General features: G+C 41.4%; 1 protein-coding gene across 22 annotated transcripts in view; it reads right to left on the minus strand.

Moving 5' to 3' along the window:
- Positions 1-20,075, minus strand: part of KMT2C (lysine methyltransferase 2C) — a 253,899-nt gene that overhangs the window by 39,410 nt on the left and 194,414 nt on the right. For 16 of the 22 annotated variants that reach the window (XR_011566132.1, XM_070787358.1, XM_070787348.1 and 13 more), the window contains 12 exons: positions 17,980-18,160; positions 14,276-14,380; positions 13,902-13,949; positions 12,770-12,907; positions 12,564-12,596; positions 12,314-12,463; positions 7,375-7,507; positions 6,937-7,151; positions 5,268-5,341; positions 4,010-4,192; positions 1,737-3,626; positions 1,009-1,301 (listed from right to left, as the gene is read on the minus strand). Coding sequence is in view for 21 of the 22 variants with exons in the window: in XM_070787358.1 (XP_070643459.1) it covers positions 1,009-1,301; positions 1,737-3,626; positions 4,010-4,192; positions 5,268-5,341; positions 6,937-7,151; positions 7,375-7,507; positions 12,314-12,463; positions 12,564-12,596; positions 12,770-12,907; positions 13,902-13,949; positions 14,276-14,380; positions 17,980-18,160 (3,443 nt within the window). In the remaining variant the exon portion in view is untranslated. The remainder of the gene's footprint in view (positions 1-1,008; positions 1,302-1,736; positions 3,627-4,009; positions 4,193-5,267; positions 5,342-6,936; positions 7,152-7,374; positions 7,508-12,313; positions 12,464-12,563; positions 12,597-12,769; positions 12,908-13,901; positions 13,950-14,275; positions 14,381-17,979; positions 18,161-20,075) is intronic. The other 6 variants (XM_070787368.1, XM_070787366.1, XM_070787352.1 and 3 more) reach the window with 3 other exon arrangements.

Consider the following 20,075-nt stretch of genomic DNA (forward strand, 5'->3'; position numbering starts at 1 on the left):
AATAAATATAAACAGAGTAACAGGCATAAAGTGAGGAGAAAGAAAAAAGAAAAATAAGGGGAAGACTTTAACATGAAGCATTAGACTAAAAAATATACCTGATAAAATGAAAAGCATATATTAAAGAAATGCCTCCTTATTACAACTCAGGCCCACATTTGGCTCTGACCGTTCTACTAGTCATTTCAAAAGAGAAAACCACTAATTTTACAACCCTATTTCATCATGAGAAACTCCTACAGGAAAACATCCTTTCGATTTGGAAATGTTCACAAATATTTACTGTTGCTGCTGCTAAGTCACTTCAGTCGTGTCCGACTCTGTGTGACCCCATAGATGGCAGCCCACCAGGCTCCCCCGTCCCTGGGATTCTCCAGGCAAGAACACTGGAGTGGCTTGCCAGTTCCTTCTCCAATGCATGAAAGTGAAAAGTGAAAGTGAAGTTGCTCAGTCGTGTCCCACTCCCAGTGACCCCATGGACTGCAGCCTACCAGGCTCCTCTGTCCGTGGATTTTCCAGGCCAGAGTACTGGAGTGGGGTGCCACTGCAGTGTAAATTAAAATTAAAAATCTAAGAAGAAAATAATTCACATCACATATTTGACTGAATATGGCAGTAACATATTAGAGGTTTGATTAGTATGATAAACAATATCATTGTGGCTGTAACATAATGCTAGCACAGTCAATATTTAATAACAAAGGGAATGTTTTTAGTCTGTAGAGTACTTAGAGATTTAGAAAAAAATCTATGACCTCTCATTAGTGGAAAATAACATTGATTTTATCTCAAAGGAATCAAGAAGTAAAACTGAGCAACGAGGTCGTAAGAGTCACATCAAAGAATATACGAATGTACGAAACACCAGATCACGCTGCTGTACACCTGAAGCTAACGCAGTGCTGCAAGTTAACCACACTTCAATTAAAAAAGGGTAAAAAGAAGTCGTTTCAGTTGGGCATCTCCTTCTGTTGGCAGTTTACTCTGGCATGAAATGAAAAGCCTTACCTGAATCCATGCGGCCTCATCCCCATACCGCTGACATCAGGTGGATAGACTCCACGGGCCTCCTTCGGGAAAACGGTGTATCGAGGTCCCAGAGGAGGGACCATGGGAGACCTGATGCTCCCAGGGTAGGGGGGTGGGGGCCGGGCAAACACCTGGCCGACGCTCTCTGGCTGCCAGTGTGGCGGGGGCCCTGGGTGGGGCACTGCCCCTGGGTCCTGGGTCCCCTTCTCCTGCCGACCGGCCATCTTCTTCTGCTGCTGCTGCTGGAGGATGATCTCACGGAGCTTCTGTCGCTGGACGGAAGGAAACACAGGGTGACTGGGACTTCTACTGACCCGTGCCTTTTTCAGCCTCAATGATTCTAATACTCCACTATGGTACTGTTTGAATCTTAATATTTCAAAGTATGATAAAACACGAGTTACACAAATAGTCAATCGGTTGTAAAAAAATAAACATGATTTGGGTCCTTTTCCTTGCCATATAACCACCACAGAACTGAAGCTTTCATAGTTAAGAATGCCACTACAAACTCATGAAGGCTGAAATTAGATAAAACAGTAAGTCCAATTCACTGGTGTTGATTCTACCAATTTCACTTTTCTTCTCTGCCAGTATGACAAATTATACTGAAAAGATCTGCTTTAACATCTATATATAAGTTACTCGATAAAACAGCTTTCTCAAATAATACATTTAAGACAACTAAGAAGATTCAAGCTGTTTACCTGTCTCAATTTCTCTGTATCAGCCTGGGACATGTTAACAGTGCTCTGCGTGTCGGTGACCCCTGAGGTGGGTACGGGTCCGGGAAGCTGGGAGACGCTGGAGAACTGCTGGCCTTGCGGAGTCATGGGCGCGTTGGAAGGTGCCCCAAAGCTCCCCTCAGACCCAGGCCGTGGCTGATCAGCAACATCACGGGCAACCTGACTTGTTCCAAAAGCGTCAGGCTGTGGTCTCGGAGTCATGGGAGGCTGATCGTAGGGGTCACGGGGAGCAGATGGGGACACGCGGCTAAAAGCATCGGAAAGACCAGGACCAGGTGGCCTGGGAGTCTGGGAACAAACATCAGGTGGCCTCACCAGAGGGCCAGGTAAGGCTGCTCCTCGATTATGTGCTTGCAGGAAAGGATCCTGGTTTGGCATGAGGGCCGGTCTTGTCAAGGACCTAGTAAAACCCTCTGAAATCCTTGGCCGTGGTGCTGCTGGTGTTTGCGAGTAAGGAACAGACATTCCAGGTCTTGGGGTTCCAGGAGGATGAGCATATGGGTCAGAATGCCTCTGACTGGCTGCAGATGGAGCAAACAAGTCTGCTTGTGCAGACGGCCGTGCGGTTGGCGGCTGCTGACTATACGGATCCATCGTGGTGGGCCGGGGAGTTCCAGGAGGTTGAGAATAAGGGTCTGGGTTGGAGCGAGATGTTCCTGGGGGCTGGGAATAGGAATCTACAACAGGTCGTGGAGTTCCTGGAGGCTGGGAATATGGGTCCTGAGATGTTGGCCTTGATATGAGTCCAGGCTGGGAAAAAGCCCTCGAGGGATGGGAGAAAGACTCATTCATTGCCGGGTGTGGGGTGAGGGGAGGCTGGCTATAGGGATCACTGGACTGGTTATGAGAAAAGCTGTCTACAGGTCGTGGTGTCAACGTGGGCCTTTCATAAGGGTCAATGGACAATCGCCTTGGTGCCTGGGACACTGGCCCGTAAGGGTCCTGGGAGGGAGGAGCGGGCTGCATCGGAGCTTTAAAAGGGCCGGGACCACCGTCGAGAGGAGCAGGTGTCAACAAGGGCCGAGCATACGGGTCAGGGATCCGCTGTCTCTGAAATGCATCTGCCCGAGGAGATGGTTTGGGGAAGTGGTCACTGGTGCCAGGGGTGAGAGGGCCTTGTGAGGTCTGCTCAGAAAGGGCAGGAGACCGGGGCAAGCTGAGGGGCTTGGGAAATGGCTCTGTCAGCACAGGCCGAGGGGTGTCTGGAGGCTTTACGTAGGGGTCACTGCTCGCCACAGTGGTGGCGCACGCCTCTCGGACCGGCGATGGCCGGTTGGCTGCGGCCTCGCCCATCTGAGGCGGCCTGGAGCCCGACGGCAGTGGCCCACAGCTCTCCGCCAGTGCAGCGTTTCTTCTCGGAAAGCTGTGGCCCCCGGGAGGTGGTCGTGGGGTACCCACCATTTTCGCGTAAGGGTCCATTGGAGACGGTGGTCGGGAGTTGCATGATCCAGAGGCAAACACCTGTGGGGACGGGGGCTGAGAAGGCTGAGCCTGAGACAGACTCTCCTGCACCGACAGGCGTGAGGGCGCGGGGGTAGGCGGGGGAGCCTGCGGCTTCACAAACACATCATCTGAGGGGGTGGCGGAGGGGGTGCTGGGCAGCGGCTTTGGAAACAGGTCCTTGTGGAATGACTGGGCAGGAGACAGACTTCCATTCCCGGCCTGCGGGGTCAGAGGGCTCTGGATCCCACTACTGGGCGTGTCTGAGCCGGACTGGCCCATCGCAGGCTGAGAGCCCAGCTGCTGCTGCTGCTGCTGCTGCTGCTGCTGCTGTTGCTGCTCGCTCTTCACCTGCTCCAGCTTCTGCGTGGCTTCGATCTTAGCCTGCTGCTTGCTTTTCTGACGCATTTGCTGTTGAAACAAGAAAACAAGCCTATGTTTAAGGAATAATAAAGCTCCCTGTGGGGTGAGGTGGGGGCAACAGAAAATGTGTCTGTTCTCATCAGTTTCCAGATTGTTCCGTATTAAATTATAAATTCCTAAAGAGGTGAGACAGTTATTCACCAGAGCATACATAATGTCCACAGAAGTATATTGTTTGTAATATTTACTATAACTTCCCAAAGTCAACATAAATGTATTTTACTGAAAAAAGGAAAGCCTATTTTTAATCAGATTTTTATATTCTAGAAAGAACTGTATCTGAAATGATGACATAAATAGCTCTTTTCTCAAAAACCAAAAAAACCAATTTAAAAAGTTAATTCTTAAAAATAAACCCAAAAGACACACACCTGTCTGAACTTCCATTCCTGTTCATGTTCCGATTCTCTTTGCTTTAGTGGATCTTTAAAAAGATCCGAATCGATGCGAGAGCTGGGATCAATGCTGTCTTGCTGTTGCTGCCTTTTCATGGAATCATTTGACATCTGTACTTTATTAATGCGTAAAGCAGCTCTGTTATCTCTGGCTTTTTGCTTTGAAAAAAAGGAGAAGATGATTATCTCCCAGTATATGTTAAAATTAGAAAAACTATGACAAACTTTATCATACCAAAGCAAGAAAATGTCAGGTTAAATAGTTGAAATATTATCCTTGAGAACTTACAGCCTTTTACATATCAGAAGCTACCCCAACTCCCCCTTTTATAAGGCATGTTTCCATTCTAATTCTGGTAACAAACTCCTCAAAAATACAAAGATTAACACGCCTCTCCATTTACAGAAAAGAATACCAAATCAATTCTCCAAATCCAGAATCAGGAATTTGAAGCTTAACTTTCAAAAATAAATAAAAAACCCACCACTGAGAAACATTAAAAATACCCTGCCATTACCCCTGCCAGTCAAGGGAAAACAAAACAAAGAATCAACACATCCCCCCAAAACAGCCATGGTTTGCTTTCTCCAAGCAGTCAGCATCACTGGCAATACGTCTGCTGAAGCCCAGAGCACAAAGTAGCTGCGTGTTTTTCACAACAATAATGCAGATTTAAAATGCTTTAAAATGAAAGCAAAGATTTGGATCCAGCTGACAATCTTAACTTGGCGCTTTGGGAGAAAATAATTCACCATCTGAATGATGAATCTTATAAAACACCCTGATAACTCCTGCAAAGTCCATATTTCAAAAACTCCTTCAAAGTGTCCAGATATGTCTCTTTTAAGATACACAAAGATTCTCTACTAAACTTGATATAAAAAGGGCTTACTGTGGAAATAACTAAGGCACATTAATGCAGTTGCAAAATTTAGTACTTTTTTGAAGAGATAAAACAATTTAAAAATGAAATGAATTAACCATGCTCTCAGAATAAGTGACCAATCTTCAACATGCTGGTTCTGTTCACCAGCTTCTGAAAATATCACCCTCTATATTAAGACATCATGAGTGAGGAAATCACTATAAAACAAAGCTGGTTATTAGTTGTACAAGTATTCAAAAACATAGGTTTCTTCTGCAATGGAAAATTTTTTTTATTAAACTAAGACAATGAGCGTAAGGTTCAGGTATTGTGTTTAAGGATATAACACACAGCAGCTTTGTAAATACCACGTATGGTGCTCTCTCCTGTGAGCTTGCTTTTCTCCACAACTTGGCAATTTGCTTCACTCTAGTCGTCCAGTCTGCAACAAAAGCACACAGCATACACACTTACAGAGCCACAATAACGACGTGTCTTATAAAACGGTTGGTAAACGACAAATGGTTAAATCTGTCTTGTCCATGTTTTCTTAAGTGAATACTCCTATATTTAGTTCTCTGTACACTACTGAGTTCCTGGTACACAATAAGCCAAACGTAACTCTGAAGGCAATGCTGCCTCACGAACAATCTCACCTGCAGAGCCGAAGTTTTTACATCAAAGTTAAGCAGCCAAGATCAAGTTAAGCCAAATGTAATAAATTCCCTCAACTACGTAAGATGCTACCAGAACAAAGCTCAAAGTTTGGAAAACATCTATACGTGAGACCAGTCTATCACGCTGACCCAGAGAAAGTAACCAGTACTAAAAATAAGCATCAGTACTGCTCACACACAGACGGACAAAGCAGTGATTTCAACCTGTGTCGGGACAGGACCGAAACTGAAGTTTGGGTGCAATCAACAGTCAGCAGCACATGTACAAACGGTCCTGTCCATATTTAGAGAGAGAGCTTCAACAAACCCAGTGACAAAGGCAATCAGCTGAGAGGCCAACAGGCGTAACATGATATTTCCTGAGTTCTAGAATCGCATGGTACATCTATTAAAGAAAATTATCTTTAAAAAAGAAAACCTATACCGTCAATCTAAGGACAATTTACACTGACGTTTTAAGTGACTTAACAGAACTTTCTAAGCAGCAAAAAGAAGTGTGATTAAAAAAAAATAACTTGAAGAATGTGTATGTTGCCTTAACATTAAACCATTGATTTATCAGCATTAAACCACTGATTTCTGTTAGATTCAGTAGCATTTATTTCTATACACGATGAATAAAGTACTACAAGGCGTCCAAACCAAAAAAGCACATAAAAGACAGGGATCGTCCGTAAGAACATCCACTTCTAGGTGCCCTTCCAGTAATTTAAAAGTGCCGTTATGTTGACAGCTGGGAAACTATTTCAAGACAAAGCTTAAACGTCCTTTTCAAATCCTGATTTGTCTTGCAACATTAACTCAAGATAATAAATCAGCATTTGCTTACAAATATTCTGTCAGTGACATTTCGTTAATCCAAATGTTTCATCCTCCAGTTAATAAGAATGTTCAAAAAATGGTAATACCCCACCATCTGCTTTTTTCAAACAGGTTGGACAGTTGGGGGGAAATAATAAGTTAGTTTCCATGTGAATAATACTTAGAACTGGGTCTAATTTAGCCTACCTTAATACTTCTGAATAGGTAGTAAGTTTCTGTTCTAGGAATTTTTTTTTACAACTATGCATGTAACACAGTACCGACTTCCACGTATTTAAGAAGACTGCTCAGAGCCAGAACCATTTCATTAACTGAAATTAACTCTGAGCAAACAGCAAATGGGTACAGGGCTTAGCACGAAGAAAATGCAAGATGCCTCTAGGTACCTAGGGAATCTTCACGTTGCACAGAGTCACGCTAGGTCAGAACTGATGATGATACTGGGCCCTCTCGTGTCGGGAAGCAAAAACCCAGAGCCTCTCAGCACACGTGTGGGAAAGCCAGTCGAACGGAAAGCAGTGACACACCCATGGCTTACCCGGGTACTCTCCCTTCAGGTTGGGGAAATTGATGTTCGTGTAGAGGACTGGAGCTACTGTTGCCATCCCACCCAGGGCCTCCTCTTTCTCCCACTTGAGAGTGCTCCTCTGGGCGTTTGACATCGTGTCATTCTCTCCCTCCACAGGGGGAGCCGATGATGTCCATGAGTTGGGAGGATCACCAGCCATTGGATTAAACGCTGGATTTTTATCCCTGCCAAATGATAAACAACTTTACTTCATAAACACAGAATAGCTTTCTAAGTACTATGGTCAAGTACACTTTCATTAAACCCATACCTACAATGTTTGATGGGTTTTAGCAAAGATCACCATGATTTTAAGACACTAACACTGGTCACAGTAAGTCAGACTGATAAACACCTATATAACAGAAATGATTCATGTTTCCATATAAAGTCAAGGCTTTTAAATACCTGGCATCAGCATAGGGGGATTGCGCTACAGCAGAGAAAGTTCCCAGTCCACTTCCGGGAGGTAAAGAATTGTGTGGGAGGTGAGGACTGGGTCCAATGAGGCCGTTCATGAGTGGCATCCGTGAAAAGACATCTTCAAAGAAGAAAGCATATTACTCAAAAATAATTTAAAAGTAACAGAAATATTTCTAAATAAAAATCTGTAATACTACTCAAAAATAGAATTTCCCCCCAATATTATACTGTAAAATATTGCTTAAAGAGCGACTTTTGGCTATAAAATTCTGAAATATTTCTCTGTATTTCTCTATAATTCTGTTTACTTCATCATGGTATGACGGGAGTAGCATGTGTCTTGGAGTCTGATGCCCTAGGCTTGAATCTTCATTCTGCTACTTGTAAGAAGCAGAATCAATCACCACTTTAATAAAACGAAGGTATTCTGTAATGTATGTAACCGGCATACTGTATGTGCAGTTTTTAGCACAGTGCCTCCCATGCAGTAAGTATGCAGCACATATGAGCTCTAAGAAAAAAAATCAATCTCAAGAAATGATAGCTAGGTTTTATCAAATCTTCTTCTTCACTCAAAATTTATGAACAGATATTCATATACAAATAAAAACCCCACCTATTATTCTTAAATTGGCACTTTTTCTCTAAAATAGTTGGGAACACGCAGTATTGCACCTACCATTATAAACTAGATGATCACTGTTAAAAATATGGAATTTGCACTACTTGGAGTTGCAGGCACCAAGTCCGCTTTAACTCACATTCCATCACCTTCACGTCTTTCCCTCAGAGACATGAGGTAAACCATAATGAGACCACCCTGTGTTTCCCCAAACTCTGCACAAACACAGAACTCCAACCCTTATTGTGATCGTCTGTTCTCCTAAACTATTTGGTAGTCAGTCAACTGTCCTTAGCCAAGCAATTTTCCAGCCAAAAAAAAAAAAAGGGCACACACAAAAAACACCTTTTTTGGGTGTATCTTCAAAAATCCCTTCCATAAGTTTACACTGGTAATCATTTCATGATGTAAGGTAAACTGTTATGCTATATACTTGAAACTATGGAGAGCTGTATGCCAATTATCTCTCAATAAAACTGGAAGAGGGGGAAAAAAAACCCCTCCAACTTAGAGACACACTTTCAAGTAATAAATACATGGCCTCTACTGATAATTTTAACACTCAGAACAACACTGGAGATCCACACCTGCATCACCAGTTAGTTGTGCAAATAAAAATCAGTCATGAGGTTCGCTACTACTTGGCACCCCTGGCACAGTGACAGAGCACTCCTAACCTGATCATTTGCCAAATGGTTGGAAAGAAAAATAACCAGAAGTGCCTTGCCCACAACACGCTCTGCACCACAGAATGTCCGGTCAGCTAAACCAGATCCTCCATTACATCTCAAGTTCCTGTCTGAGGACGCTGGGGCTGAATGTCCACAGATTTTCAGGCTCTGTCTCAAGGGCACTGGTCCTGGAAATAACCCGACATCAGGTTAGGGCCCCTCCTGCAGAACGGCAGGGCTGGGCCCACTGGTTCGCGACTCCACAACAGCCAAGTGTCTGAGGACACCTAAATTCACTCCAAGGATTAGATTAAGGAGCAAGATTTCTGCATTCATTCCAAGTAGAATGCTACCTCTATTTTCATCTTAAGAGAAAAGGAGGTTCCACTAAGCAATGTATTTCACTGAAAAATATCAAGTGTCTTTCATGTAATTAGGCTAAACCAGAGCTCCCTTCCTGGCCCTGAGAATGTGAGCAGTCCTGTGGCACTCTACCAGCACTGACGACTGTGCCCGCAACACAACCGTACTGGAAGGTTATGTAACAACAGCAGCTATTACCTATTTAGCTTGGCCCTGTACTAAAAGGCTTTACACGCGTTAATTAACTCGCTGGTCCTCACACCAACTCCGTGGAATGGGTTATCATGTGTAGCTCCATTTATGCAAAAAAGAAAAAAGACCCAGAGAAATTAAACAGCCTGTTGTTGCTGTACACATAAATAAATGCAAAGCATTTTTCCTTTATTATGATTTTAATTAGGACGTGGTCTCCACCGGCTACCCCACACCTCTCAAGTTTACCATTACCTGGTCATACTAGTATCTTTTTCAAAGCGTGGATAAGAACTGATTGAAAAATTACTTCATGTAACCTCCACTTAAAGTGATTTCAAGTACTCTCTCAGTCTTCCTGAAATTTCCCTTCTTCGCTTTCTGACCTGTGTAACTGCCAGCACACCACGCTCTGCCCTCTCTGCTCCTACCAGGCTGCTCCGCTAAGGATCACAACAGCCTTGTCTGACCCAATGAAACAGCACACCACCTTTTACTCTACTTGGCCTTACAGACTGTGTCACGAGCATCACCGCTAAGACCCTACCTCGCACTCAGGGTCTCCACCTGTTTTCACTTTCATCCAACCCTCAAAAGGGGGAAAGAAAAGGAGCATGCAATTGTATATAAATATGAACCAGCTGTGAAGCATATGATTTATTACATTCACTTAAAAAGAGTTCAAGATTCTACATTCTACTGAAGTATATCCTTTTAAGAAATCTCACCCTTCTGATCACTACACAGACAAGTCCTAAGCCTTTATCTACAGCTCCGAACAACGCAAATGCCTTTACGTCAGAACAATGTATATGCTCATTTCTAACAGAGTCAAAACGGCCTAAAACTAAGCTCATTACATCTCCACCTCTCTCCTCTACAACACACACACACACTGTCTCTCTTCTTCGCTCCATGTTTCAAGTTTACGGCATGACTGATTATCTTCTGGGCCAGCCTGACATATATACAGTCCAGTCCAGTCTCTTTCCTCTCACCTCACATCGTACACCCAATTGGTAGCACAATCCTACTTATGCTAACATTGCTGTCTATCAAATCCAATTCCTCCTTTCAGTTACTACTGCAGATATATTCACATGGAACCCAATTTTTCATTCAGTCCCAACTGAAATAAACTCATTAATATACAACTCTTCCCATCCCAAATGCACTTCCAATATTAACACCAGAGCTACTTTGCCAAAACATGTGACTCATCAGATCATTTCACTGATGTGAGGTCTCCAAAGGCTGGAGGAAAAAAGGCCAACTGCCAACGCCTAGCTGTCCAGACAAAATCTAGTCCCAATGTCGTACTTTCTAATTTGGCCTCCTTAAACACTGTCCCTTTTACCTCTCCTCCTTTGCTCTGGGAGCAGCAGAGCTGCCATTCCTAAATAGGCACATGTCTCCCTGCATGTGATCTGATGCTATTTTATCCTTAAGTTATTATTCTTTCAAACACAAATACTGAAATCTCAGAGACTCTTATAGCTCTGCTTGAATTATGCTCACTGTAATGGACATGAGTTTGAGCAAACTCTAGGAGATAGTGAAGGACAAGGAAGTCCGGCATGCTACAAGGAAGGCAGTCTGGATTGCAAGGAAGCCTGGGTTGCAAAGAGACACGAATTGAGTGACTGAACCACATCAACAATAATAGAAATTAGTTGTCTACCTAAAAGTCTACAATACTACAATTATAAACTCTGGTGGCTAGTCAGCCTTAGTCATCTCTGAGTTACACGTAAGCACCTAGCCAAAACCCACCTCCGCTCCAAGTAAACATCAACCTTCCTAATCCTCAGTATCTTATTAAACATGAGACTGCACATTGAAATGATTTAAACAATGATCATAAAACCTTTTTATAAAGGAATACATCTTTAACTGATTTGATTTTTTACATACTTCTAGTTTCAAAAAACTTGGAGACAGTTGCTTTTATTTTTATGTGCTGTGAAGAGAAACATGGAAGAGTTTTTAATCATTAAGAAAGTGTATGGGAACAATTATGTCAAGAAGTGCTTATGAATCTGTTTCATCCAAATGTAAATCACATTTGATCTAGCAAACATCATGGTAAACTGATGTTTAGGACTAAACTGGTAGAAACTAAAACATTTCAATTATGTGCATTATAGAAATGTTCGTGTACACACAAAATTGGTGGCCAAGGTAACATTAAATCATCTGCACTTCTTAGCACTTACACAGCGTATGAGCTCATAGAAGCATCATCATAGATCATTCAGTTCAGAGTCACAAGGCAGCGACAACAGGAGAGAGAGGACCCAATACTATCAAGAACACGGTCTGAAGCAGTATCTCCTTACCTATGCCCACAAAATTCTGATCCTAGCCTATCAGATTTCAGCTCTTCAGAAAGAGGGAGAAAGGAAAGCCTGAAATTTGTTCTGCAGCTAGTTACAAACAGGTAGAAGAAAGTGTGTTAAACAAAACAGGCAATTTCCACAGAAGTAGGCATTTCGGCCGACAGTGGTAGAAAGGGCACCGATTTACTCTGCGGAATTTACTGAGGCCATGTTCTGTGGCAGGTATACAGCGAGGGCAGCTGTGACTCTAGCCTTCAAGGAGCTCACCGTCTACAGGGAGACCCGTAATGCCCCAAAGGGGCGTTTATATTTGCACCACATGCTATGAATGGAAAGCCCGGGGGGAGTGTGGGAGTGGAGACTTGCTGGCCACAGAGGGAGTGACTGAGGCTCAGACCACATGGATGAGTCCAAGGCAGCCGGTGAGGGCCGAGCAGTTCTCAGAACATTTCTGCGGGAACGACTGAGGAAAGGTGACGCGGGACCAAGGACTGGGGGCAGGGAAGGAGGCGGGCACCGTTAACAGGGGCACTGCCAGTGAAGTGGGCAAAAGAATTCTGACCACAGAATGAGCCGCCGCGTTCCAGGGAAAGGCAGGGAGGCGGGGGTGTGACTGAGAGGAACTCAGAGGCTGGTCCTACCCCGTCACTGCAAAAGAGGACCCTCTCTTGTCATGTCTGCGTGCGTGGTGGCCGAGGGGCAACGCGAGGGGGCACACGCGGCAGGGCCGTACTTACGACACTTGTCTAGAGGCGACGTACCCTGGCCGTGCACGGGCAGCAGCTGGGGCGCAGGGGGCGGTGGCGGCTGCGGTATGGGGGGCGGCGGCGCAGCCGCAGGACTGAGCACCGCGGTAAACAAGTCCTCCACGTCCTTGCCCCCAAGCTCTAGGAGACACAAGGACAATGGCAGCACGGTTAAGAGACTACGAGAGCCAGAGTGCAGGGAGTGCTATTTCCATCAACAAGAGAATCAGAACACAAATACCTGGAATTTTATACAACTTGCTGAGAATTGCTCCTAGGATAAAAGAGATGGAAATATTAAAAACTGCCTTGTCAATATCTGGATGCAATATAGTATTTGTCACAGAACGATCAGAATAGAAGTTAAGTGGCATGCACACATCTTTGAAGATCCTATTACGTTTCTGCGCGTCTTTAGAAAGCTCAGATGGAGGGCAAATGCTTTACCGTCTGTGACCATCTTGTCAAGTTCAGGGCTGAGGATGCCATCGAGCTGCTCTTCACTTAGAGGCCGTGAACTATGACCCACACTTGGTTGAGGCAGAGACGAAGGGTCATCAGCACCCGAACCAACGTCTATTCCAGCTAGAGGAGCAAGGTATGTATATTAGAAAGTGGATTCTGAACACTCACACAAAATGCATTAACACAATTTACCTGCATTAACACACAACAACAGGATTAAAACAAAGCAATGGAAAGCCTGTAATTCTGAATTAATCTAGATTTTAAAACCAATTCAGGGGGTCAATAAGTAAAAATTAGGCACAATGCATTTGTAAACTTAGGTTCTGCTTAAAAAGTTATGGTTTAATCAAGGGAAGTACATTTCCTCAGAAACAAGAGAACACTTCTAGTTCTAAATTGCTAATTTCTACACACAAAAAAGCACCATATTATTAAGTTAGGGGTCTCTAAGAAGAGTCAATATATAATGTTCAATATACTTTTAACTCAAACTTAGAAAACTGTGGTTTCAAATGCAACTGGGTCAACTATCATATGCAGGTTGTAAAACAATCCAGTTTCACGCTAACTAATGGAAAGCTCAAAACTCTTAATGCTTAGTAAAAATCATCCTCTGGTGAACAATTCCAACTACAGATCTTATTTCTGAAATATTCTGTAGTCAAAAACAAGATACAGATTATGTTCTTAACATGCTGTATCTTACAAAAATTGGTTTTTAAGCAAGAGTAACATTTAAAAGTGGTTTATTGTCTATTTTATCACACTTCCTCAATATTACTATCAACAAGTGAAAATTCATCTCTTATTTGAGCTTATCCTAGGAACTATCAATATAATGTTTGCGTAATAGTACAGATTACTTTCTAACAAGAATAAAACCATTCATTAAAAAAAAAGAAAAAGAAAGAACACTACAGAGAAAGTCACCCAGAGCACAGTACAAGTGTACCATGCCTTAGTGCACACACAGAGAGAACAAAGCTGGATTAGTGACAAAGGAGCACTGTAACAAGTACACATGCACCCACAGGCTGTTTCGGCTGAAATCACTACTAAAAAAATAAGACAAACTACTTCTAGTCAGCCACCACCCACCGCTGATTCTTACCAAATGCACAAGGTGAGCTCTCAACCTGGAAAGTGCATAAATCAAGACCTACAAGACCCAAACCAAATACAATGGATGATTACCACAGGAGCGGGAAGCGGGGGTCGGCTCACACAAAAGAAGAAACGAGGTACATAAGGCAAAAAGTCTTAGCTCTGATGCAATTAAAAAGACAACAGAAATTACGAATGTGCTATTTCCCCTCTTAAAGCAGGAAAGTCAAGGCAGATCAAATAAAATGATGAGTTTGACGATGCCAAAGAAAGAAAAAACTTTTTCCATTTCAATGACTACGCCTGTTTCACACACACACACACACACACACACACACACCTCTCAACTCACATCATAAAATAGACACTGGGCAAATGTACCTGAATGATCAACTGATTTAGCAAGGTCATCTGAAATTATTCCAAGAATGTCATCATCTGTGTTTAAGACTTCAGAAATGTCAGCTAAGGGGTCATCAGCAGCACCTAAGTATAGTAAGTATATTTTCAAAGTGTCACCATTTTCCTAGACATTAAATTCTAAAACTCATTCATTCAACCATTTACCAAATATTGAGAATATAGTAGATACTGAGGTAAGTGCCAGAATCATAAAAAGATTATTATTTCTAAAGTAAGGAATTTTTCATAGAAAAGGCACTCCAACATTTGAATAAGAAAACATTAAAAATTAAGACATTTGTTTTTGTGACTACTGTATATTAACAATGAAATAAATCTTAAAATAAAAACCCACAGGCAGTAAAAGTGAAATAGAATGCTGTAACAAAGCAAAAAAAATAAAAAAAAAAAAAAAGAAAACCATTTAGAAAAAGGCACCTCTAAAAATGACATCTAGAAAACACAATAGAAGGTAAATATTAAAGACAAACCTACTGCTTAAAGTTCCTTGTAAAGTATAAAGCAAATACCATCGAGTAAAATGCCTACTTCCAGCTTTACTCTTAACACTCATTAATTCACTCATTTACTCAAGAAGGAACCTGAGCATCCACAGAATTATGTCTATGCAGCAAGCTAACAGGCACTGGTCCAGCCACTAGGAGAGAGAAGGGACGAACACACAGTGCAGACGCGCCAGAGCTTCCTCTTTCAGAGGCAGCGGAGAGTGAACAAAATGAAACCAGTGTAAGTGCTATAAAAATAAACAATGAGGGGAAAAGGATTAACAACAACATGGCAGGGGCCACCAATCCTCCATGTACTCAAAAGCCCACATCTGACCTACACTCGCCCCTCTAGCCTCATTTCCACATCTGCAGATTCAGCCCGCCAGAGACCCCAGGACTGCTGTACATATGAGAAAAAACCCCGCATCTAAGTGGACCCTCGCAGTTCAAACCCCTGTTGTTCCAGGGGCATCTGTAAAACGGGAATCTGCTGGAAGGTTGCTAGAAGAGGGTGTGACTGATGTCTTTTTTTTTTTTTTTTGACTGATGTCTTAAAGGGAACACACTGGCTGCCAGGTGCAGAATGGACCAGGGTGGAGGAGGGTAAGGCGTGTTGGGAGACGAGCTGGACCGGGGAGCAGGAGCGGCCGTGGTCCCGGTGAGAGGTGGTGCCCGCCTGCACACAGCGGACGGAGGCTGAGGTAGGCAGCCGCTGGTGTGGGATGGCATCTGAAGGCAGAGACAAACTTGTGGGTGTGTGAGATGTGGAACGTGAGACAATCAAGAGCCAGGGAGAGCGACAGGGTTTCTAGCCTAATCAAGTAGGAGAATATTTAGGCTACCTTTAGTGACTTTATTAGTCACTTAAGGAATATCAGAATTTTTGAATCCGTTTTTGACTGTTTTTACTTAAGAAAAAAAAAGAAGATGACATAAAATACTCCAGACTCTAGACCAAGTATTTCTATAAAACATAGTCTTGTCCCTTTAAACATATCAGACAGAATGCACACGTACATAAAAATACAATTTTTCAAACTGAAATCCAAAGTATATTTTGTATGCCCAAATATTTGTAAAGTTTTTAAGAAATAAAATTATTTCAATACTATATTCTCTAGACAACAGTATCCTTGAAAGAAAAAACAAAAAAATGGGGTAACTGTTTCAGGGTAACATTTATTTGATTTTAAATCAGTGGAGGGTTTCCCCTCGCAGTCCAGCAGTTGAGACCCCACACTTCCACTGCAGGGGTCGTGGGCTCAACCCCCAGTCAGGGAACTAAGATCCCACAAGTCACAAAGCATAAATAAAACACAAACAAAGACACTTAAACCAATGGAATTCTATTAAACAAGTAACAGTCAGTGTTTTTTAAAAGACTGTGTTTTAAAAGTTCTCCTCTACCCGATGATATTTCATATCTTATTAACAAATTATTAAAACTGACATAATGGAAAATATTGAATAACTTTTTTTGAAAAAGAAAGCTATTAGTTTTCAATTCCCCATCATAAAGGCAAAAGAGTGGTTCAACTGTACAGATTTTGACATGTGTGTTATTCTAGTCCTCTATATTTTGGCTTAGTCACTAAACCATTCTCTCTTCATCAATTTTTTGGGGAAAATGACTTCAAATAAAGGAAACCGGAATGAAAAATGGTATATATCAATGTCTTTCCTGTCACAGTATCTCCTGCCCAACCCCAGTTCGCTTTCTTGTAAAAACTCAATGGCAATTTACTTCTATGAAAGCCTTTAAACGGCTGGGCAGATTTTTACAAGGCATCCTTCAAATAGTAAGACATCCTTTGAAACACCTGCAAGTCTTTCACTATACATTATTTTAACAACATACTGACATGGGTGAGAGCAGGAAAATACTCAAAACAATTGAACTAAAGTAACAGTAAAATGACATGTTAACATTAAACAAAGAGTATGGCCTTTAGTCTCATGCTGAACGTGTGCTTTCAAATAACAGGGGGCAAGACTGCTTCTAATTATTTCAAGAAGTTAAAAGATTAATAGTAACCTGTATTTCAATCCAGGATGATGCCAAGTTAATGAAAATGTAATTCAACATTATCCAAAGTCATCTTTCAGGGGATGCTGCTTTAAGATTATTTTCAAAATTGAGTTTATAAAATTAAATGAGTGACAACTGCAATTCAACGACAAAAAGGGAGCCTGTCAGAAGAATATTTAATTTGTTGCTCATTGTTTAGTCGCTGTATCGTGTCTGACCCTTTGCGACCCCATGGACTGCACAATTGAAAGTAAAACAAAAATACAGAAGTGGAAGAAAAACTTTGTGACACCAAGCCAGCTAAACTCTGGAGAGCCCTGCTGATGTTAATATTACTTTATACACATTAAGTTCTTGTATTTTTCTCTGATTCTGAGCAGTCCCTGTATCCCCTGTGTCTAGAGTCTCAATAGAGGACAGGTTTGCAAGGGACATCTGGCAACATCCGGAGACGTTTTTTATTATCACAACATTGTGAGGCTAGAGATGCTGCTGAATATCCCACAATGCTCCAGATGGCCTCCCTCCACCAACAAAGGTCGATGGCCTAAACTGTCAGCAGTGAGAAACTACCTAAGCCAATAGGTTGCTGCTGCTGCTGCTGCCAAGTCGCTTCAGTCATGTCCGACTCTGTGCAACCCCACAGACGGCAGCCCACCAGACTCCTCTGTCCCTGGGATTCTCCAGGCAAGAATACTGGAGTGGGTAGCCATTTCCTTCTCCCAAGGCAATATATTCCACGGTATATTAACACAATGGATCAGACAGCTTCCAACTACAGTATTTATTCTTTTTTTCTTCTTTGGAATTTCTTGGGGCTATATAATTAATTCTGAAAAACATCTTAAGTTGAAGATTATTGTAACTCACCAATCATGGCCTCATTATACTCCCATATGTCGCCCTCAGTCAACAATAAACCAAGCATTTTCCTTTACAACTTGCAAGAGTTGATTTCATTGTAGTAACAAAGATGAATTTATTTGCTAAATCATACAGACCTGGTCGACTTAAAAAATAGTTGCATTTACTGAATGCAAGTTTTATTTCAATAAAGGTAAGTTTTATAAGCATTTCAAAGGTCTGACTAAAAGGAAGATGAATGTAATGTGATAAAAAACAATCTTGTCGTTTCCTCTACATACCGTGAGCTCCAGGTTTTGCTGGCATTGAGGATGAACTAAGTAGCGGGTCTAAGGAAGGATCCAAGAAAGTGGTGTTCGTGTTTGTTTTATAAGATAGCTGGGTTGTGTCTTCTGATAGATTATCCAAACTTAGTTTGTTTTGTCTTGTTGTATCTAGAAGATCTTTTCCAAAGAAAGCTTCCTAGACAAAGAGAAGCACACGTGGAAACGACTGACTCAGATATAAAATTCTAAAATGAGAATACAGATAACTGTCATTTTGATAAGAAGGCAGAAATAACAGAAAAGCTTAGTATTTAACAATTTAAGAACTGAATATAGGAATATGTAAACAATAGAGATAGCCTGTCAATTATTTTATGCAAATCCCCTTTTTAAAAATAAGCTTTTTTGTGTTTTTTAAAATAGAATCAAGTAAAATTAACCAAATAAAACTACCCAATTCTGTCAAATGTTTCTAGCAACCGCAGTAATTTCATAATCCCAAGTTAGACTACAGTGAAACTTAAAAATGGATAAATTTATAATACTATGTATGGCACCTTAATTCATATTATAAGAAAAACTAAAACTTCATGAATATTACTAACATTTGTAGATGATCTATAGAGGCTAGCTCAAGGGTTTGATCTACAACTTTAATATTTGTATACTTCACAGATAGATTTAGCAATCTCCTACTGATGCGTATAACCACATTATAAAGACTTCACACACTATAAATCTCAAAGAAGGTTTTTACAGTCATTTTAAACAAACTATGTGTACAAAATTTACCACCATTAAAAGCCTTGGCGTTTTATTCAGTTACTCACGCTGACTTTACTCCATTTCAATATACTTTATTGTAGAGACCACTGTTTCAAGCCTGGCCTCCTTGCAACTCCAGGATCTCTCCCCAACTTCTCCAGCATCAATAAGGAGAACAACAGGAAGCGCTGGGGACCCCCTTCACCTACTTCTATTCCAAAATTCTATTTTCTATAATGTGGTCTGTCTGGAAAGGGGAGGGCAATTTTGCAGTAACTACCCACATTTAATCTTGCCAAAGATACATAAACAAAAGAGGTTCACTGCATCATTTTGTTATATCCCTCCAAAATGAAAACAGCCTCAATGTCTGTCAGAAAGCATATGACTAAATTATAAACATCCATACTGTAAAATACATAAATTTTTAAAAAGGATGTAGGACTATGCTGTCAAAAATAAAGCTCTAAAATACAGTACAGTTTTAAAAGAAAGCAATTTGAATGATATGTCCAGCAAAACATAAAATACAAACCAAGACTATTAAGATTGTGCAAAAATAAATTATTTAAAAAGTTCTCAAAGGAGAAATGCCAAGCAGTTAACTTGTGAAAAGGGACAGGGGAGGATGGTCTGTGAAATCTGAAAACCCACAAAGATAGCACTGGGCAGGAGATGAACTGGCTTCTTACACCAGCAACGCTGGTATCACTAAGAAAAATGCTGAATAGTAGAAAGCATCTTGGAACTTTATAGATTATTTACTTAATGCCTTCAGTATGAATCTGAGAGATCTGAGAACACCATTAGCAAAAAATGTTTCTTTGTATGGCTCATGATGAATTTAGTGGTATTTATCAACCATCTGGTATTAACTAAAGACCACAAAACTATTTCTACTGGGTAGATTACACAATTATTTATACCTTATCTTGACACTGCTGTAATTAATAAAGAAAAACTAGAAAAAAACTGTTTATCAATTCCTCGTGGATTTTCATCACTAGTCACTATATTTCCCACTCTACTCCAAAAAGCTGTGAAAAAAATTACAATTGCTATCACAAGATGTCCAAGTAACATTACCATTCATTACAAGTTTCCTTCATATCAAAAATGTGTAAATTACTGATGAACACTAGGGGCATTACACCTGTTCACCAGAAGACAGAATCTAGATTAAGATTACGACTACAGCAGTAATCAGGAAATCCAATCCACTATTTTTAAAGGCTCTTTTGTGAAAGTATGGAATGATCAGTTTTCATACTTCTAGAATGAATGGGTGCAAGCGTGCCAAGTTACGTCAGTCACGTCTGACTCTTTGTAACCCTATGGACTGTAGC

The sequence above is a fragment of the Bos indicus genome, chromosome 4, assembly GCF_029378745.1.
Source record: "Bos indicus isolate NIAB-ARS_2022 breed Sahiwal x Tharparkar chromosome 4, NIAB-ARS_B.indTharparkar_mat_pri_1.0, whole genome shotgun sequence".
Taxonomy (NCBI): domain Eukaryota; kingdom Metazoa; phylum Chordata; class Mammalia; order Artiodactyla; family Bovidae; genus Bos; species Bos indicus.